This window comes from Oncorhynchus nerka, linkage group LG12 (assembly GCF_034236695.1).
Source record: "Oncorhynchus nerka isolate Pitt River linkage group LG12, Oner_Uvic_2.0, whole genome shotgun sequence".
NCBI classification, from domain to species: Eukaryota; Metazoa; Chordata; class Actinopteri; order Salmoniformes; family Salmonidae; genus Oncorhynchus; species Oncorhynchus nerka.
This window is the reverse complement of record NC_088407.1, coordinates 60,032,812-60,050,976: the sequence shown is the minus strand read 5'-3', so window position 1 is coordinate 60,050,976 and position 18,165 is coordinate 60,032,812. Positions and strand designations below refer to the sequence as shown.

Here is an 18,165-nt window from a genome sequence, read left to right as displayed (position 1 = left end):
GACTGTCCAACTTGATCTTCTAGTTCTATTTAAAAACTCAAAAGGACCGAGGCTTCACTCAACTCCCCTTTAGTAAATCTCAAAAACAAACCACAAGATCTCCAATAAATTAATGTGGACTTTTAATTAGTATTTGTTATTTTTCACACACAAAAAAAAGATTCTTATTGCTAGCAACAGCGATTAAAAAACTTCACCAAAACAGTCAGCAATCAGTGACACCCTAAATGCCCTTTATAATAGTATATGTGTATGCACCATTGTGGCATTTGCTACAGGTTTTCAACCTGGAAAAACACTTAGTATTAGCAGTGAAATTCACACAACATACTCAAAGATTGACTTGAACATTTTCAGTATTAGATTGAGTTTTTGCGTTAATGCTCGTCTGAGTAAAGGGTTAGTCTTCCATAGGTAAATGATCCCTTCCAGATAGCTTGGATTCTATTCTATTTCTGTGTATTAATAATTCAGCCTTGTCCTCTGCCCACCCTGTCCTCATAAAAGGACCACTCAAGAGCCTCAGATTGTCTTTCACTATACTCCAACAATTCATATTTTTTGCAAATGACTTAAGTAGTTTTTGTTATTTCAAGTAGACAGCAAAGTCATTTGTGATATGAAAAATAACATTTTGGCAACACAAATTATACAGGAGAAGGCTTAAGTATACCCAGTAACTGAGTTGCAGCTTTCAGAGTATTGCAGACAACATTCCCTCAGCTGGCAAATGTTCTTATTACATGTGGACTACTTAACTCAGCGCGCCATCAGTTTAGGTGTTGCAGAATAGGGTAATAAACATGAAAAAGCCAAGTAACTATGAAATTATGAATGAAGATGTGATAATGCATTAATCGGAGCATAAGCAAGGGCAATATTCAGTAAGCATAGAACATACCCTCACATTTCACAAGTTACTCATTCCAATGTCCATTATGTCCCAGGGAAAGGGGCATTCTTCTAGCCAAACACCCCCAGGTTGAGAGCTTTGCCCTTCTGCTAACATGTGCAGGGCTTTGGGGAGTTTGCGTCACTGTCCTGTTTGTCCTGCTCTTCCCACAGAGAAGTCATGTCTAGGCATAAATTAGTGGAATCCTGGAACGCATTCATCTCTTTCTTGTGAGCCTGCAGAACCAGCTGTGTCAACCGGATGAATGACTAGAAGATGTAAAAGAAAATATATCACCACAATTGCCTCATGTTCCCCAACATAACGTAAATATACTAAACAAAAATATAAAAACGCAAACACGTAGTGTTGGTCCCATTTTTCATGAGCAGAAGTAAAATTTCAAAACATTTCCATATGCACAAAAAGCTTATTTCTCTCAAATATTGTGCACAAATGTGTTTACATCCCTGTTAGTGAGCATTTCTCCTTTACCAAGATAATTCATCCACCCGACAGCCCAGGACCTCCACATTTGGCTTATTCACCTGCGGGATCATCTGAGACTAGCCACCCAGACAGCTGATGAAATTGAGGAGTATTTCAGTCTGTAATAAAGCCCTTTTGTGGGGAAAACTCATTCGGATTGGCTGGGCCTGGCTCCCAAGTGGTTGGGACTATGCCCTCCCAGGACCACCCATGGCTGTGCCCCTGCCCAGTCATGTGAAATCCATAGACTAGGGCCTAATGAATGTATTTCAATTGACTGATTTCCTTCTATGAACTGTAACGCAGTAAAATCGTAGAAATTGTTGCATGTTTCACTTATATTTTTGTTCAATATCCAAGGTATTGACTCATTAAGGCCTGTCTCACCTCATTTATGTTGCAGTTGGTGCAGGCACTTGTCTCAAAGAATTCCATTCCATAGGTTTTTGCTAGCTGTAACAAGAGCTCATTAAGGATGAAAAATGTTCAACTGTGTATGGAAGAAAATAGTTATGGCAAAGTCAAACAGTGAGAAAGGCCAACCTTGCTTCCTTGTTCTTTAGGAACTTTCCTCATCTGCTCCTCATCAGCCTTGTTCCCCACCAGGACCCTCTGCACCTTGTCAGGGGCGAACTGAAACAGTGTGACAGGGTTGAGAAATAGACGACAGGGCACCAGTTCAATGAGAGATGATGTAAATACTAGGTCAGTCAAAACACAGAACCCAAGAAAAGGAGAAGGGGGCACAAAAAGAATGACATGGAGAGGGCTGTGTTTTATCAGTAGGTGTTAGCCTTACCTCATCCACATCACTAGCCCACTTCAAAATGTGCTGAAAGGAGCTGGAACTTGTGATGTCATACACCAGGAGAATTCCCTAGTGAAAGATCAAGAGGGGAGGGACTATCATGACAGATTGTGAGCACATGACTAGGCACTTCATATTGTGTAAACTGTTAACTGGTACAGGTTATTCATTCCTGAACAGGGATTATTGGTGTATAGAGAACCCACCTGTGCCCGTCTGTAGTACTGTTTGGTGATGGTCTGGTATCGTTCCTGGCCAGCAGTATCCCTGCACACAGACAGAGGTAATTCCCAGTTTTACATTTACATTTACATTTAAGTCATTTAGCAGACGCTCTTATCCAGAGCGACTTACAAATTGGTGCGTTCACCTTAAGACATCCAGTGGAACAGCCACTTTACAATAGTGCATCTAAATCTTTTAAGGGGGGTGAGAAGGATTACTTTATCCTATCCTAGGTATTCCTGAAAGAGGTGGGGTTTTACATGTGACCACATTTCAGAATATTTATAATCTTACTCAAATCAACAGGTAAAGCTAATTTCTAACACTTTGACAGAACGTAAAAATGTACATGTGTGATAAGTGTGTCAATCACTACTGTATTGTGGTAAGTTATTGTCTGGAAGAGCTTTTCACTCACCATATCTGCACTCGTACTTTAATGCCATCGACTTGTAATGTTCTCATTTTGAAATCTACTCCTAAAAAAGTGAGCAAAATTAAGTTTTGCAAACAAACATGTATTCCTCTTGGCTGCATTTTCTCTCCATCTCCGTATTGTTGAATTCTGTATCTCCCTCCGGTTTGCCATAGTGAGCTTGTGCCTTCATGCATCTCCATGCATCACCTATTCTTCATTTTTCCATTACCGGACTGGAGTTTTACCGAAGCCTCAGAGTGTAGCCTAATCTCAATATATCCTACACGTGCGTCAAAGCAGCCTGTACTAGTCAATAAGTATCCCTATTAGGTTAACATTCGTACCCCTGGGCTAATGGTAACAGTGACACAAACTTGAAGTGGATACTGATGAGGACTGGGTTACTAAAATACCCACTTAACCCAGTTGAAGGTCCTTTCAAGCAGTCTTTAGAGGTCATCTTGCTAAAGGGAATTCAATTGTTATTTACTACAGTGCATTCCTGCAGCGCCAAGGAAGATGTGACTTGGGTTGTCTATCGACTTCCGCATGAAAATATACATTTAAATGTCAGTGGTGTGTGTGTGTGTGTGTGTGTGTGATAGCTTCACAGATGAAGCGTAAAAACCCAAAGAGTCAGGTGCAAAAGGTCAGCTGCTTGCAACATTACCGTAACAACAACCACACCTGCCAAACACAGTAAACAACAGAGTTGAAGCAAACACTTTCACACCAGGATATGCTTCAGGTAACAGATCGGCATCATACAGTGCCTTCAGAAAGTATTCATACCCCTCAACTTTTTCCACAATTTGTTGTGTTACAGCCCGAATTCAAAATGGATTCAATAAAATAATATCACCAATCTACACACAATACCCCATAATGGCAGTGAAAACACATTTAGAAATGTTTTCAAATGTATTGAAAATTAAATAAAATTGAATTTATACTGAACAAAAATATAAACACAACAATTTAAGATTTCACTTAATTACAGTACGTAAGGAAATCAGTCCGGATGTGTGTTATTAGATGATCCTGCAGGTGAAGAAAGCAGATGTGGAGGTCCTGGGCTGATATGGTTACACGTGGTCTGCTTTTGTGAGGCCGGTTGGACATACTGCCAAAATCTCTCAAATTAAGTTGGAAGCGGCTTACGGTAGAGAAATTAACATTCAATTATCTGGCAACAGCTCTGGTGGACATTTCTGCAGTCAGCATGCCAAATGCACACTCCCTCACAACTTGAGGCATCTATGGCATTGTCTTGTGACAAATGGCACATTTTAGAGTGGCCTTTTGTCCCCAGCATAAGGTGCACCTATGTGATAGTCATACTGTTTCATCAGTTTCTTGATATGTCACACCTGTCAGGTGGATGAATTATCTTAGCTTGAAGAAATGCTTACTAATAGGGATGTAAACGAATTTATGCACAACATTTGAGAGAAATGTTGGCATATGGAACATTTTGGGGATCTTTTATTTCAGCTCTTGAAACATGGGACCAACACTTTACAAAAATAAAACGCAACATGTAGAGTGTACAACGTTGTTGATCCATCCTCAGTTCTCTCCTATCACAGCCATTAAACTAACTGTTTTAAAGTCACCATTGATCTCATTGTGAAATCCCTGAGCAGTTTCCTTCCTCTCCGGCAACGGAATTAGGAAGGACGCCTGTAACTTTGTAGTGACTGTGTATTGTTACAACATCCAAAGTGTAATTAATAACTTCACCATGCTCAAAGGGATATTCAATGTCAGCCCCCCCCCCCCCCATCTACCAGTAGTTGTTCAACTAAGGGACCGTAAAAATAATTGTATAAGTGGGGTACAGAGATGAAGTAGTCATTCAACAATGTTTAAATGGGGCCACAGTGTCTCCTGACCCCTCCTGTCTCAGCCTCCAGTATTTATGCTGCAGTAGTTTGTGTCGGGGGGCTAGGGTCAGTTTGTTATATCTAGAGTACTTCTCCTGTCCTATTCGGTGTCCTGTGTGAATCTAAGTGTGCGTTCCCTAATTCTCTCCTTTCTCCCTCTCGGAGGTCCTGAGCCCTAGGACCATGCCCCAGGACTACCTGACATGATGACTCCTTGCTGTCCCCAGTCCACCTGGCCGTGCTGCTGCTCCAGTTTCAACTGTTCTGCCTTATTATTATTCGACCATGCTGGTCATTTCTGAACATTTGAACATCTTGGCCATGTTCTGTTATAATCTCCACCCGGCACAGCCAGAAGAGGACTGGCCACCCCACATAGCCTGGTTCCTCTTTAGGTTTCTTCCTAGGTTTTGGCCTTTCTAGGGAGTTTTTCCTAGCCACCGTGCTTCTACACCTGCATTGCTTGCTGTTTGGGGTTTTAGGCTGGGTTTCTGTACAGCACTTTGAGATATCAGCTGATGTACAAAGGGCTATATAAATACATTTGATTTGATTTAAACACTATTATCACAACTTGTGTTACTTAAGGTAATTTTTACTTCTGAACTTTCCATAACAAAAAGAGGTTGAATACTTACAAGATATTTCAGCGTTTCATTTTTTATTAATTTATAAAAATGTCTAAAAACATAATTCATTATGGGGTATTGTGTGTAGGGCAGCGACAAAAATAAATCTCAATTTAATAAATTTTAAAATTCAGGCTAACAACAAAATGTGGAAAAGTGTGAATACTTTAAGGCACTGTATGATGCCAATCTGTTACCAAAAGCATATCCTGTTGTGAAGTTGTTGCATCAGCTCTGTGTTGTTGGCGAAGCCAAAGTGTGCGTCTAGTAATGTTTGAAACTGTTCTGATTGTCTGTTGACCTTGATTAAAAAATGCCAGCTCTAATAGTGATGGAGGCAGCCTTCCTGATTAGTGCCCCAAAACTGACTCATAGGAGAGAGCACATTCAAATTTGACACGCTGTACATGTTTCATTACCTGTGTGTGTGTGTGTGTGTGTGTGGTCAGTCATGGGACGAGCAGGTGTTCCTAATGTTTTGTACAATGTGTGTATATGCATACACATGTTGGCTGAAAACTTCAGTTATTCCTATATTTAAACCATGTATTTTTTCACAGGACAAAATGTTATTAGGATGATAGCTCTTATTCTAACCACTTAGAGGAACAATTATTTGCCTAAATATCAGACTTACCAAGGTTCCTCCATGGATATCAGTCTGAAAGAAGTCGCTGTAAAAAAGACGCAACCCAGCTAACACAGTGGATCTGGGCCGATTCCGGCTGAGAGTCGGGGGGGCTCGGCTGTAGGTCAGACCCGGCCAGTGTTATGTGGCCGGAGTCTCGGCCGCCTTTGGCAGTAGTACTTATGGCTAGGATGGCGGGACTGAGTTCTGTCCGATTCCGGTGCGAGTTATCTTGCCCAAATATATTACTTGGGGTTCAGGCCGACAATTATATAAAGCAGCATGTGTAATCAACATTTCATTATTTTCCATATTTTCTCATTGTTTCTGTGATCAAAAAATACAATTAACGTTTAAATGTAATTCTTTAAGGTGGATGGAGCCTCCCGAGTGACATAGCGGTCTAAGACACTGCATCGCAGTGCAAACTGTGTTGCTACAGATGCTGGTTTGAGACCCGTGCCGACCGGGAGACCCATGAGAAGACGCACAATTGGCCCAGCGTCGTCTGAGTTAGGGGAGGGTTTGGCTGGCCGGGATGTCCTTGTCCCATCGCGCTGTAGCGACTCCTGTGGCGGGCCAGGCACATGCACGCTGACACAGTCAGCATGTTTCCTCCAACACAAAACGTTTTTGTATACATTTATTTAAATTTGCATCGGGCCGCCTCTGGGGGGGGGGGGGGGGGGGGGGGGGTGCCGGAAAAGTCGGCTGAATTCCTGTAGACGGAAACGGCCCGATGTAGGTGGGCTGATTCTGGGCAGTCATTCATTTTGATTTTGGGCCGAATCAATCAGTTCCATCCCCCTGGAAGAGTGCGGCTTCCTCATTGCTAGCTGGGAATAGTCTCTACAAGGCAGAATGTTGAATAAAATGATATTTAGACTTCCTTTACCAGTTGTAAATTAGTGATGGGAATTCAGAGTATTTTCATTGAGCTGGTTCTGTTCAAAATGCTTTAAAAAGTAAATATATAAAACCAAAGAAACTTGTCAAATATCCAATGTAAAGGCCAAAACGTAGTCCACCATTGTCAGATCATAAAATGCTCTTTCAAATACATTTTTACCTGAATAAATGAGATCACCTGCAACAAGTTTTTTTATTTTTTTTATGTAAAACTGGACATGGACCAGAATGACGCATTCTCCCTACTATTTATTGTTTATGCTTTGAGGATTCACCCTCTTTAGAGAATTATTTTGTAACTTATTTGAAGTTAAGTCATCGTTGTTTTGAGCTAAAAAATACAGATGAAACCGTATGAAAATTTCATATCACGATTATAGTGACCAAAATTACCACGATAATACTGATAACCGTGCTATTATTAAAATGTGCTGGAAATTTTCAAAGTACTGATACGCTGAAAATTTTAGCAAGTTTTATTGAAAATCAGCAAACAAATCAAATGGGCAGCACAGTGCACTTTGTGCATTAACATTTAAATAATAACATTAAAGATGGCACCATGTGGCAAACGTTTCCCTGGTTAATGAACACAACCTTAAGTAAGCAAATCAAAATGTGCATATAAAATCAACACAAGTAAAGCAATGTCCATGTAAGAACAATACAACTATATGTAAACAAATCCAACGTGCAGGTGATTACATTAAAATAACAAAATACGTAAACAAATAAAATGAACAGCACTGATTGTATGCATGTTCTCTCCTTCATAAATAAATAAGGTGCTGCTGGCCTACACCCTGTATGTATGCATCTTTAGTTCAATTGAGGTTAAAATGTAGAAATGTCAGCATTTTTACTTTGTCAGGTTTAAGTAGTGATCTGCGAAGGGAGACAATGCGCCCGCTGGCACCGAACACACTGATGGCATGGTGGGACACACAAAAACTTCCTGGAAACCCTGGCAAGGTGAGGCAGAGCTGATGCATGGCCCCTCGTAGTTACATTGTAATTATTATTGTTCACTCACACATAGTCGTGGCCAAACATTTTGAGAATGACACAAATATAAATTTTCAAAGTCTGCTGCCTCAGTTTGTATGGATGGCAATTTGCATAAACTCCAGAATGTTATGAAGAGTGATGAGATGAATTGCAATTAATTGCAGAGTCCCTCTTTGCCATGGAAATGAACTGAATCCCCCAAAAAGATTTCCACTGCATTTCAGCCCTGCCACAAAAGGACCACCTGACATCATGTCAGTGATTCTCTCGTTAACACAGGTGTGAGTGTTGATGAGGACAAGGCTGGAGATCACTGTCATGCTGATTGAGTTCGAGTAACAGACTGGAAGCTTCAAAAGGGAGGGTGGTGATTGGAATCATTATTCTTCCTCTGTCAACCATGGTTACTTGCAAGGAAACAAGTGCCGTCATCATTGCTTTGCACAAAAATGTCTTCCCAGGCAAGGATATTGCTGCCAGTAAGATTGCACCTAAATCAACCATTTATTGGCTCATCAAGAACCTCAAGGAGAGCGGTTCAATTGTTGTGAAGAAGGCTTCAGGGAACCCAAGAAAGTCCACCAAGCGCCAGGACTGTCTCCTAAAGTTGATTCAGCTGCGGGATCGGGCACCATCAGTACAGAGCTTGCTCAGGAATGGCAGCAGGCAGGTGTGAGTGCATCTGTGAGCAAAGACTTGAGGATGGCCTGGTGTCAAGAAGGGCAGCAAAGAAGCCACTTCTCTCCAGGAAAAACACCAGGGACAGACTGATATGATATTCTGCAAACGGTACAGGGATTGGACTGCTGAGGACTGGGGTTTAAGTTATTTTCTCTGATGAATCCCCTTTCCGATTGTTTGGGGAATCCAGAAAAAAGCTTGTCCAGAGAAGACAAGGTGAGCACTACCATCAGTACTGTGTCATGCCAACAGTAAAGCATCATGTGTGGGGACCATTCATGTGTGGGGTTCCTTCTCAGCCAAGGGAGTGGGCTCACTCACAATTTTGCCTAAGAACACAGCCATGAATAAAGAATGGTACCAACAAATCTTCAGAGAGCAACTTCTCCCAACCACCCAGGAACAGTTTGGTGACGAACAATGCCTTTTCCAGCAAGACAGAGCACCTTGCCATACGGCAAAAGTGATAACTAAGTGGCTCGGGGAACAAAACATCGATATTTTGGGTCCATGGCCAGGAAACTCCCCAGACCTTAATCCGATTGAGAACTTGGTCAATCCTCAAGAGGCGGGTGGACAAAAAAAAGCCCACAAATTCAGACAAACTCCAGCATTGATTATGCAAGAATGGGCAGCCATCAGTCAGGATTTGGCCCAGAAGTTAACTGACGGCATGCCAGGGAAGATTGCAGAAGTCTTGAAAAAGAAGGGTCAACACTGTAAATATTGACTCTTTGCATCAACTTCCTGTAATTGTCAATAAAAGCCTTTGACACGGGGAGCACGTGATGCCGCGGAGCTGAGCAGACGTTGACAAACCGAGCTCTTCAAAGCTATTCTATTTTTACCTAAATAACAACGTTGAAACAATATTACCTTCCCAAAGAGCCATGGACCTCCGACCGAGAGGCAAGAAGGACGACCAAAACGTTGTTGATTCCCAAGATAACGCTACAGCTAGCAAGATTAGCATTAGCCCTCATAACTCAGACGACAGTTCCAGACTGTTGCTCTCAGCAGCCTCTTGCGAGCCTGCCGACATGCTGCCTACTCTCCTCTGGGAAATTCAGGATGGTAACAGAGGTCTTTCTCTGAAAGTTGATAAGAAATTGGCTGAACTCCATTCTTCCATTGACGACCTGAAATCCTCCATGAATGATCTCCTTTTGAGAACGACTGAGGCAGAGTTGCGCATTAGCACAGTTGAAGATACCATCGCTCGACATGACCAGGTCTTGATACAACTGCAAAAGGACAATGCCTACCTCAAATACAAGGTAGATCAGATGGAGAACCAGAGTAGACGTAGTAATATCCGTGTGGTGGGATTGAAAGAGGACAGCCAGGGCCGTGACCCGGTCCGTTTCTTCACTCAATGGATCCCGGAGGTCCTAGGCATAATCAACTTCACCAAGCCGCTGGAAATCAAACGCGTCCACAGAACATCAGCGCCGAAACCCCGGCCAGATGAGCCCCCACGAGCCGTCCTGATCAGGTTCCTCCGTTTCCAAGACCGAGAGAAGATACTGCAACTCGCAAGAGCCAAAGGGGACATCACCATCGATGGAAAGAGGGTCAGCCTTTTCCCGGATATGAGCGCGGATCTCGCCAGACGTCGCAAGCAGTTCAGACCTGCCGCCAAAGCACTGAAGGAGAAGAACATCACCGGCTACCTCATCCACCCTGCGCGGATGAAAGTTCAGTACAAAGGCCGAAGCCATCTCTTCAACACACCGGGAGAAGTGCACACTTTTCTCAAAGAACTGAGCAAGTCTGAGCCAGGACGGTCTCTCTGGGGGATAAAACGCAGTTTGTTTCTGTTCTCTTATCCGGATTGAACTGCTGGTATCTCCCGGTCACTATAATTGATTAGTACATTTTCAACTAACCGTATCTTCCCGGGGTGAGTTCTATTACATTTACAGGAGAATATATTTTGGTTTAGTCCATATCTACTGGGCGAAGTAATAAGTGGGCTTAGGCCCACTCATTCATGCTAATCTTTCGAAAAGAGACTCAAGCATCCCTTACCGTGGGCAGTAAATATTCAGCCATAAATATCTATTCACAACGTTTGTTTTCAACTTAGAGAGCTCGCAGGTTTTAGTTTACGCCAAGGTTTAGCTAGTAAGAGCAAGATGGAAAGCGAGCAGCAACGTATCTCTACAAGTGTATTCATGTTTGATTGTTGGGATTGTTGTCTGACAATCGGGGTGGGTGGGATTTTTATTATTTTTTTCTATGTTTATTGTTTCCTTCCTAAAGAGACACACAGGTCACTTTTGTGCTCAAACCAAAGTTGAAACATTTCCTAATTATCTGCATATGATAGGTTGGGTTTCAAATATGTAACTGAATAGAAAGCTATGCTTAATCCACTAAAATATGTCACATTCAACGTAAAAGGTCTTAACAGCCCGATTAAAAGGAAAAAAAGAGTCTATACATACCTTAAGAAATTAAAGGCTGACATTGTGTTTTTACAAGAAACACATCTTACAGCCAGTGAACACAAGGAATTGAAGAGGGAATGGGTAGGACAAGTTTTTGCATACTCTTTTAACTCCAAAGCAAGAGGAACTGCAATTTTGATAAGTAAACACACATCCCCTTCTGCGTCAACAACACCATCTCTGATCCCTCTGGCAGGTTTGTTTTGGTGCAGGGGCATATGTTTTCAGAGTCTTGGACCCTATTGAATATTTATGCTCCTAACTTCGATGACCATATGTTTATTCATAATGTCTTCTTTCAGGTTGCTCAAGCACCACCAGAATGGCTACTGGTTGGAGGAGATTTTAATTTTTGCTTAGATACAGTTCTTGATAGGTCTTCTGATAAACCCTCACTTCTTACCAAAGCCGGCAAGCTCACCCCATGTCATTCATGAAAGATCTCAATTTACTAGACATCTGGATACAGTTGCACCCACAGGATAGGGACTACTCTTTTTATTCACACCCACACAAGACACACACACGCATAGATAACTTTTTACTTTCGACAACTGTTTCATAGAGTGTTAGATGTCGAGTATCTCCCCAGATTGCTTAGTGACCATTCTCCTCTGGTATTATCAATCTCCATTCCTACCCAGGTAAATGGAGCATATAGATGGAGACTAAATTCTACACTCCTAAAGCAACCTGAATTTTGTGCATTCATCAAAGAGCAGATCAATATTTTTACTTTGACAAACAAATCCTCTGCTCCTGACAGCTTCATTCTTTGGGACACATTGAAGGCCTATCTGAGGGGACAGATTATTTCCTATACTAAAGGGCTGAAGAAAAAACACGGTGCGGAACTGAGTGCCCTTGAATCTGAAATCTCCGAGCTAGAGAAAACCTACCAAAGAGGCCCGACTAAAGATCTATACAGGCTTTTGGTAAATAAAAAAGTTAAATATAATACTCTGAACACATATCAAGCTGAGAGGGCCATCACTAAATCAAAACAGCGTTATTACGAGCTTGGAAAGAAAGCTCACAAAGTATTGGCATGGCAACTGAAAGCAGAGGAAAGTAAGAGGACAATTAATGCCATAGAAACTCTTACTAATGAGATATCTTTCGACCCTACTGAAATTAATAATACATTTAAGAAATACTATGAAGACCCCTACACTTCCCAATCAAGCGATGATCTATCAGAGATCGACTCCTTTCTCTCCTCTCTCAACCTCCCATGCCTGTCAGGGGAAGACAGCGAGCGCCTGAGTGAACACTTCTCAGTTCCTGAATTGTTGGAGGCCATTAAATCCTTACCTTCTAATAAATCTCCTGGGGAGGATAGCTTCCCTCCAGAGTTCTATAAAGAATTTAGGGAGCTGTTGGTCCCCTACCTTATGGAGGTACTTAAAAAAGCCAGAGAAGACAACTGCTTTCCAGAGTCCTTCTCTCAAGCAGTGATTACTGTAATCCACAAGAAAGGGAAAAACCCGCTAAAGTGCACCTCCTATAGACCAATCTCTCTCCTTAACACAGATTGTAAACTGGTCACCAAGATGCTATCTAAGAGACTGGAGTCATGTCTTCCCCTGTTGGTCAACCCAGATCAAACTGGCTTCATAATTAATAGATTGTCCTCCAATAATCTCAGAAGGTTCTTTGATAGAATTCACCTTGCTAACAAAAACAAAAGACCTAGTGTCGCAGTCTCCCTCGACGCTGAAAAGGCCTTTGATAGGGTTGAATGGCCATACATCTTTCGAGTCTTGGAAAAGTTCGGTTTAGGTACCGTGTTTGTAAATTTGATAAAATCACTCTACAAATCTCCTAAAGCTAGGATTGCTACCAATGGGATTACTTCCTCCTCTTTATAGGGGGAACAGACAAGGTTACCCAATTAGCCCCCACCTTTTTGCCCTCGCCATCGAACCGTTGGCTGAGGCTATTAGAACGTGCCCTGACATACATGGCTTTGAGGTGGGCCCCCATACCCATAAATTATCGCTCTTTGCGGACGACCTTATCTTATTTCTAACAAACCCAGAACACTCCCTCTCTCACTTGCAGATCCTACTACAGTGTTATAGTTCTTTCTCTGGATATAAGGTCAATTTTGATAAAAGCGAAATCTCACCGTTGTCTGTCTTTGACCATCATACCATCAAGCACAAGTTTCCTTTTAGATGGTCGCCTATGGGCTTCACATATTTGGGCATAATGGTGGATGGTAATCTGAACAACCTCTATAAACTCAATCTGGCCAGTTTGTTGCAAAAGGTGGAGGTTGACCTTTGTAAATGGATGGACTTACCTCTCACTCTACTGGGTAGAATCAATGTAATTAAAATGAATGTCCTGCCCAGATTTCTATATCTGTTTCAATCTCTCCCTATCCCTGTTCCCGCAGCATTTTTTTCCCTCTCTCGACAAGCTGACCAGATGGTTTATCTGGCACGGCAAAACCCCTAGGGTTGGCCTGGATGAACTGCCCCTTGATTACAGTCAAGGGGGCTTAAACCTCCCCAATTTTAGAATGTACTACTGGGCTGCACAGTCTAGGTTTCTGGCTCAGAGGTTTGACAGTGGTCCCTCTCCCTCATGGTTGAACATTGAAAAGCTTGAGGTAAATGATGACACTGGGGCAGAATTGTTTTACAAATGGGACAGAAAATCTATAAAAACCATCACAGACAACCCTTTAATCATACATTCTGTCCTGGCATGGTGCAAACTGCATGAGCTGTTCGGACGAGGGGGATTCCTTTCCCCTAAAACCCCTTTATGGAACAATAGATTGATCCCTATGTTTTTCCAGAATAGTAACTTTAGACCATGGTCTGATAAGGGGATCACTCTTCTGGAACATTGTTACGAGGAGGGAGTTCTTATGTCTTTTGATCAGCTGAAACAGAAATACCACTTGCCTAACAGGGACAACAGGGACAATGGAACCTACCTAAGATGTCACCTATTGAACAACTCTGCCACGTAGACCAACCACTGTTCAAGACCATTTCCCGTGTATACGATGCTCTTATGTCAGGACTAACACTGCCTGGGCTAGATAAACCCCGACTTAGATGGGGAAAAGATCTGGGTATTGATCTTGATGAGGATCTATGGAGTGACCTATGCAGGGATGGTGTTACATCCACATTGAACTCCAGATACAGACTGATCCATCAGCTCTATATCACCCCATCTAGACTGCACAAGTTCAACCCAGATATCTCCTCCCTATGTTTTAGATGTGGCTCAGATGAAGGTACATTCCTCCATTCCCCTTGGCAGTGTTCAAAACTACACGGTTTCTGGCAGGGGGTATGCGATACCATATCCTCAATTCACGGGGTTGCATTCCCTTTAGACCCGGAGGTCTGTCTACTGGGTAACTTTACTAACACCAATCTTAGGCAAAGCCATACTATAAAGCTAACAGAAATATTGCTAGCGATTGCCAAGAAATGTATTGCCTTGAAATGGAAATTGGATTCCTCCCTGCCAGTTGCAATGTGGCTATCGGAAGTTAATAGTTGTATCCCTTTGGAGAAAAATCACTTACTGCTTGAGGAATAAGTTAGACATTTTACAGAATTTGGCAACCTTTTGACTATATGGAGAATCTCCCCCCACATATCATTGATTGAATCTATATATAATCCTCACAATGTTTCACACGTAATGTAGAATATGTAGCCTACGGCAGGTGATCCAATGTCTCGTTATTTATTTATTGTATGTTTGTTTATATAATTATTATTATTATTTATTTTTGTTACGCTCGTCAGTTACTGTCACTTTGTCCTAATGTTCTTAATTGGAAAATGCTAAAATATATATATATATATTTTTTAAAGCCTTTGACACTTGTGAAATGCTTGTAATTATACTTCACTATTCCAGAGTAACATCTGACAAATATCTAAAGATACTGAAGCAGCAAACTGGAAATTAATGTGTCATTCTCAAAACTTTTGGCCACGACTGTGCATACAGTATATGCAATGACCATGCAATTGACATAAATACAAATGCATCTTTAGACAGTGATAGTAAATGCAATGATACCAACAATTTACATAAATACAGTAGTCTTATCGTGTTTCTCCTGTTGGAACACTTACAACCAATTCGACGACTGACGGCTTTTAAATGAACAAAATATGTTGGTTGGGTGACTAAACTTACATAACGTGTGCAATGGGCAAATGGAGTCTGCAGACACACAATGCATACAACAGCAGAACAACTGTAGTGTTTTTACAAGAGTTGGTAGCACTGAAAGCTTCAGTTTACATGATTGACAAGCTATTAGTAAGTTAGACAAAACCATGACATTTCCCCAACATTCCGAAGTCCCCACATCATGCATTGAGCTAAAAGTTAACTTACCTTGCATTCAGTTTAAAGTAGCGGATGGTGGTCACGAAGATGACTCAAGAGACTTGAAGTGTTGACCCCTTTCACAGCGATTTTTTGTTGTTGCAGATTCTGCAGAAAGTGTGACCATCTTCGATTAGGTTTCCCTCAGCACTCTTGTAAAACCCAAAGTACGACCACACTTCAGATTTGGTCCTCTTAGAAGGCAGAGAAATCCCCGAGCATTGCATTCCGCAATGTTTCTACACATAACAAAACCCACAAACCCTACGCCTGCTTCAGACTGTTGCTAACTTTGGTTGAGTTTTTCAAAACACGGTAATCAAACACGGTTTTAATGATAATTAAAACGTTAACACTACTACGGTAACCGTTTCACCCCTATTAACGACCATCACTAAACAAATCCGTTCAAAAAGTTGTTATTGCGAATGTCCTATCACTATTGTACATGCTACTGGTCCTTTTGGTGGATATAGGGTACCCACAGGAAAGTGTTGTTTAGCCGAGTTTTTTCGGCGCCGCTAGCCTCTGTCGCTCATATTTTCAATCTGTTGAAGCATTGTATGTGATGCGCAACACACTAACCGATTATATCGTACTGAAGCACTTTTCTCCTCGCAATTAGCTGGACGTGTTTGCTATTCAGTAAAGGCTTGGCTATATATTGCGAAAGTGTTTTGTCATGTGCGAATTGCATCAGTATTGAACATTAAAACCAGAAATATAGACAAGAATACCTTAGTTCGGGTTGATAACACTGACATTTTGTATCAGATTACCGCCGACATAGGGACAAAAATCGGCGGACAACAGGTGTAAACTAATTTGAAATGAAGTTCGTTCAACATTCTGTCTTGTAATGGGACTGCTGAGACAACATGTCAGAGACCAGGGTGTAAGTATTCCACTCTCAGATTCGGGAAAAATTGTGACCAAGGCCCTACTCATTTTAAGCACTTCCACTGTCCACAGAGCGCTCACTGGGGTGTCTAAACAAACTGTACATAGCCAGGGCCCAGGGGCGAATTACACGTTGAACATGGAAACTGAGAAGAAAAAAAAAAATCACCAGGTTCAAAGTTGTGGTAGGTTCTCACTCGGTGAAACATTTCCTCTGTTTAAGTTTGTAGCAATAACAAAGACAACCTTTGACACAGTTAGGACTACGGCGTAGTAGCGTTTCAGAAACATATCCCTCAACAAAGATTTTGGTGAAGAACCGCATGATAAATCTACAAGAAAGTCCATTCTATCTTTTCGTATAGAATTACTTGATTTTAAATCACTTATTGTGGGAGCCGCATATTTTGCGGCAAACTTGCATTAATCAATTGTCAAACTAACCGATTGCAATCAACAGCTTACCAATAGTAGAGATATGCGATGAATTAAATTCGTTATCCGTAAACCTGCACAACAAACACGTTTTCCCAACCCCGGAATCTCCTACAACCAACAGCCTGAGCAAAACGTCGTACTGCTTTGCCATGGTGGACAAAACAAACTATGAAATCAAACATGCCTGTCGCATATTCCAAGGATAAAGCATAGTTGGTGATGAGGAAATTAGTTGCATTCCTTGTCGGTATTCATGGGGTGTATTCATTACGCCTTTTCTGTTGCAAAACGTTGTCTGTTGCTAAATTTACTCCGAACCGAAAAGCTTGGTGACGAAAACGAGTTTCTATTGGACAAATTCAGGTAAGTCCCACGCTGTTTCGTACCATTTGGTTCTTAAACGATAAATGGTTTCCGTTGCAAGACATAATGAATACACCTGTTTCCCTGAGTTTTCTCCTTATTCCCCCGTAGTGAGAACCATAGAGAAGTATAGAAATCGCAACGTTGTAGGTCTACACGTGCCATTATCGCGTATGTGACAGCATGGGCAGCGTCATTGAGGGTATCTTTATTTTAAAGTAGTATATTTTCTTCTTAGTTTGATGCACCTGCGATGCTGGTATGTTGAACCACATATTGTAATTCATTTGTGGCGACAAGATGGCGGTCATATCTTAAAGCCATTTACAACTACACAAACCAATTTTAAAAAGACAATGCTCTCTGATCATTAGCTGATGGCTCCCAACCCGTTTACCTTTCCTACTGGCAATGTCCATGCAAAAATTGGTTATTTCCTAGTCATGATCTCTATGGCGAAAACTCACACATGTGGGTGGCTCTATCATTTGCGACCCGATCTGACATAGGGAAGGATCGAAAATAAAGTGGTTACAAAGTAGCCCATCTCTTTCACAAATGAAGCATAAATTATATATTTGTTTCATCTCTGTAAAAAGTTTAAAAACAAAATACAAGCAGTATTTCTTATTTACATTTAGTGTCAAATGGTAGCAGTTGGGAAAATGTTTTATTCATGTTGAACTGCACATACTGAATAAGTTTTACTACTTATTACCCTTATCTGCCAGATGTCAGCGCTGTTCTATTTCTCGTCACAAATACTGAAATTATTTCCTCCTGTTAAGGTTTGATGCCTGCATAGGCATAATTTCAGAAGCACTTTAGCAACATAAACACATCTTGGTGTTGATAGGCTATTGTAGCAGATAGTGCGGAGTACATGGACATACCAGTCTACCATACATCCTCCGAGAATATTTTCATGAGGCTCATTTACCAAAAACTGACAACCGGTGAAGTGTACATACTGAACGCATCATTTCTAACATGTTTTCATCCTCAACCTTTGACAAACATCAGTCTTTCATATCCTAGTGTGGATGTGTTGTCATTCT

General features: G+C 41.5%; 1 protein-coding gene across 3 annotated transcripts; it reads right to left on the bottom strand.

Moving 5' to 3' along the window:
- Positions 1-105: 105 nt before the first annotated feature.
- LOC115138483 (ras-related protein Rab-15-like) lies at positions 106-17,133 on the bottom strand. 3 transcript variants are annotated; one of them, XM_029675363.2, is made up of 8 exons: positions 16,772-16,861; positions 15,416-15,514; positions 2,833-2,893; positions 2,396-2,456; positions 2,181-2,258; positions 1,925-2,014; positions 1,769-1,834; positions 106-1,161 (listed from the first exon to the last, which is right to left on the bottom strand). In XM_029675363.2, the coding sequence occupies exons 2-8, from the start codon at positions 15,420-15,422 to the stop codon at positions 1,003-1,005; spliced, it is 522 nt and encodes a 173-aa protein (XP_029531223.2). In that variant the 5' UTR covers positions 15,423-15,514; positions 16,772-16,861; the 3' UTR covers positions 106-1,002. The 3 variants fall into 3 exon arrangements, with proteins under 3 accessions (XP_029531223.2, XP_029531225.2, XP_029531221.2); XM_029675365.2 differs by having other exon boundaries at positions 15,416-15,558; positions 16,772-16,844; XM_029675361.2 differs by lacking the exon at positions 15,416-15,514 and having other exon boundaries at positions 16,772-17,133.
- Between the last annotated feature and the right edge of the window lie 1,032 nt (positions 17,134-18,165).

What these genes read in the sequence shown, in the direction of transcription:
- LOC115138483 (XM_029675361.2), bottom strand. Translation starts at nt 16,895, where the DNA reads ATGGCAAAGCAGTACGACGTTTTGCTCAGGCTGTTGGTTGTAGGAGAT. An exon ending in ATCGCATATCTCTACTATTG is followed by an intron (nt 2,894 to 16,771) that starts GTAAGCTGTTGA and finishes TCACTTTTTTAG; the next exon opens with GAGTAGATTTCAAAATGAGA. An exon ending in AAAGTACGAGTGCAGATATG is followed by an intron (nt 2,457 to 2,832) that starts GTGAGTGAAAAG and finishes GTCTGTGTGCAG; the next exon opens with GGATACTGCTGGCCAGGAAC.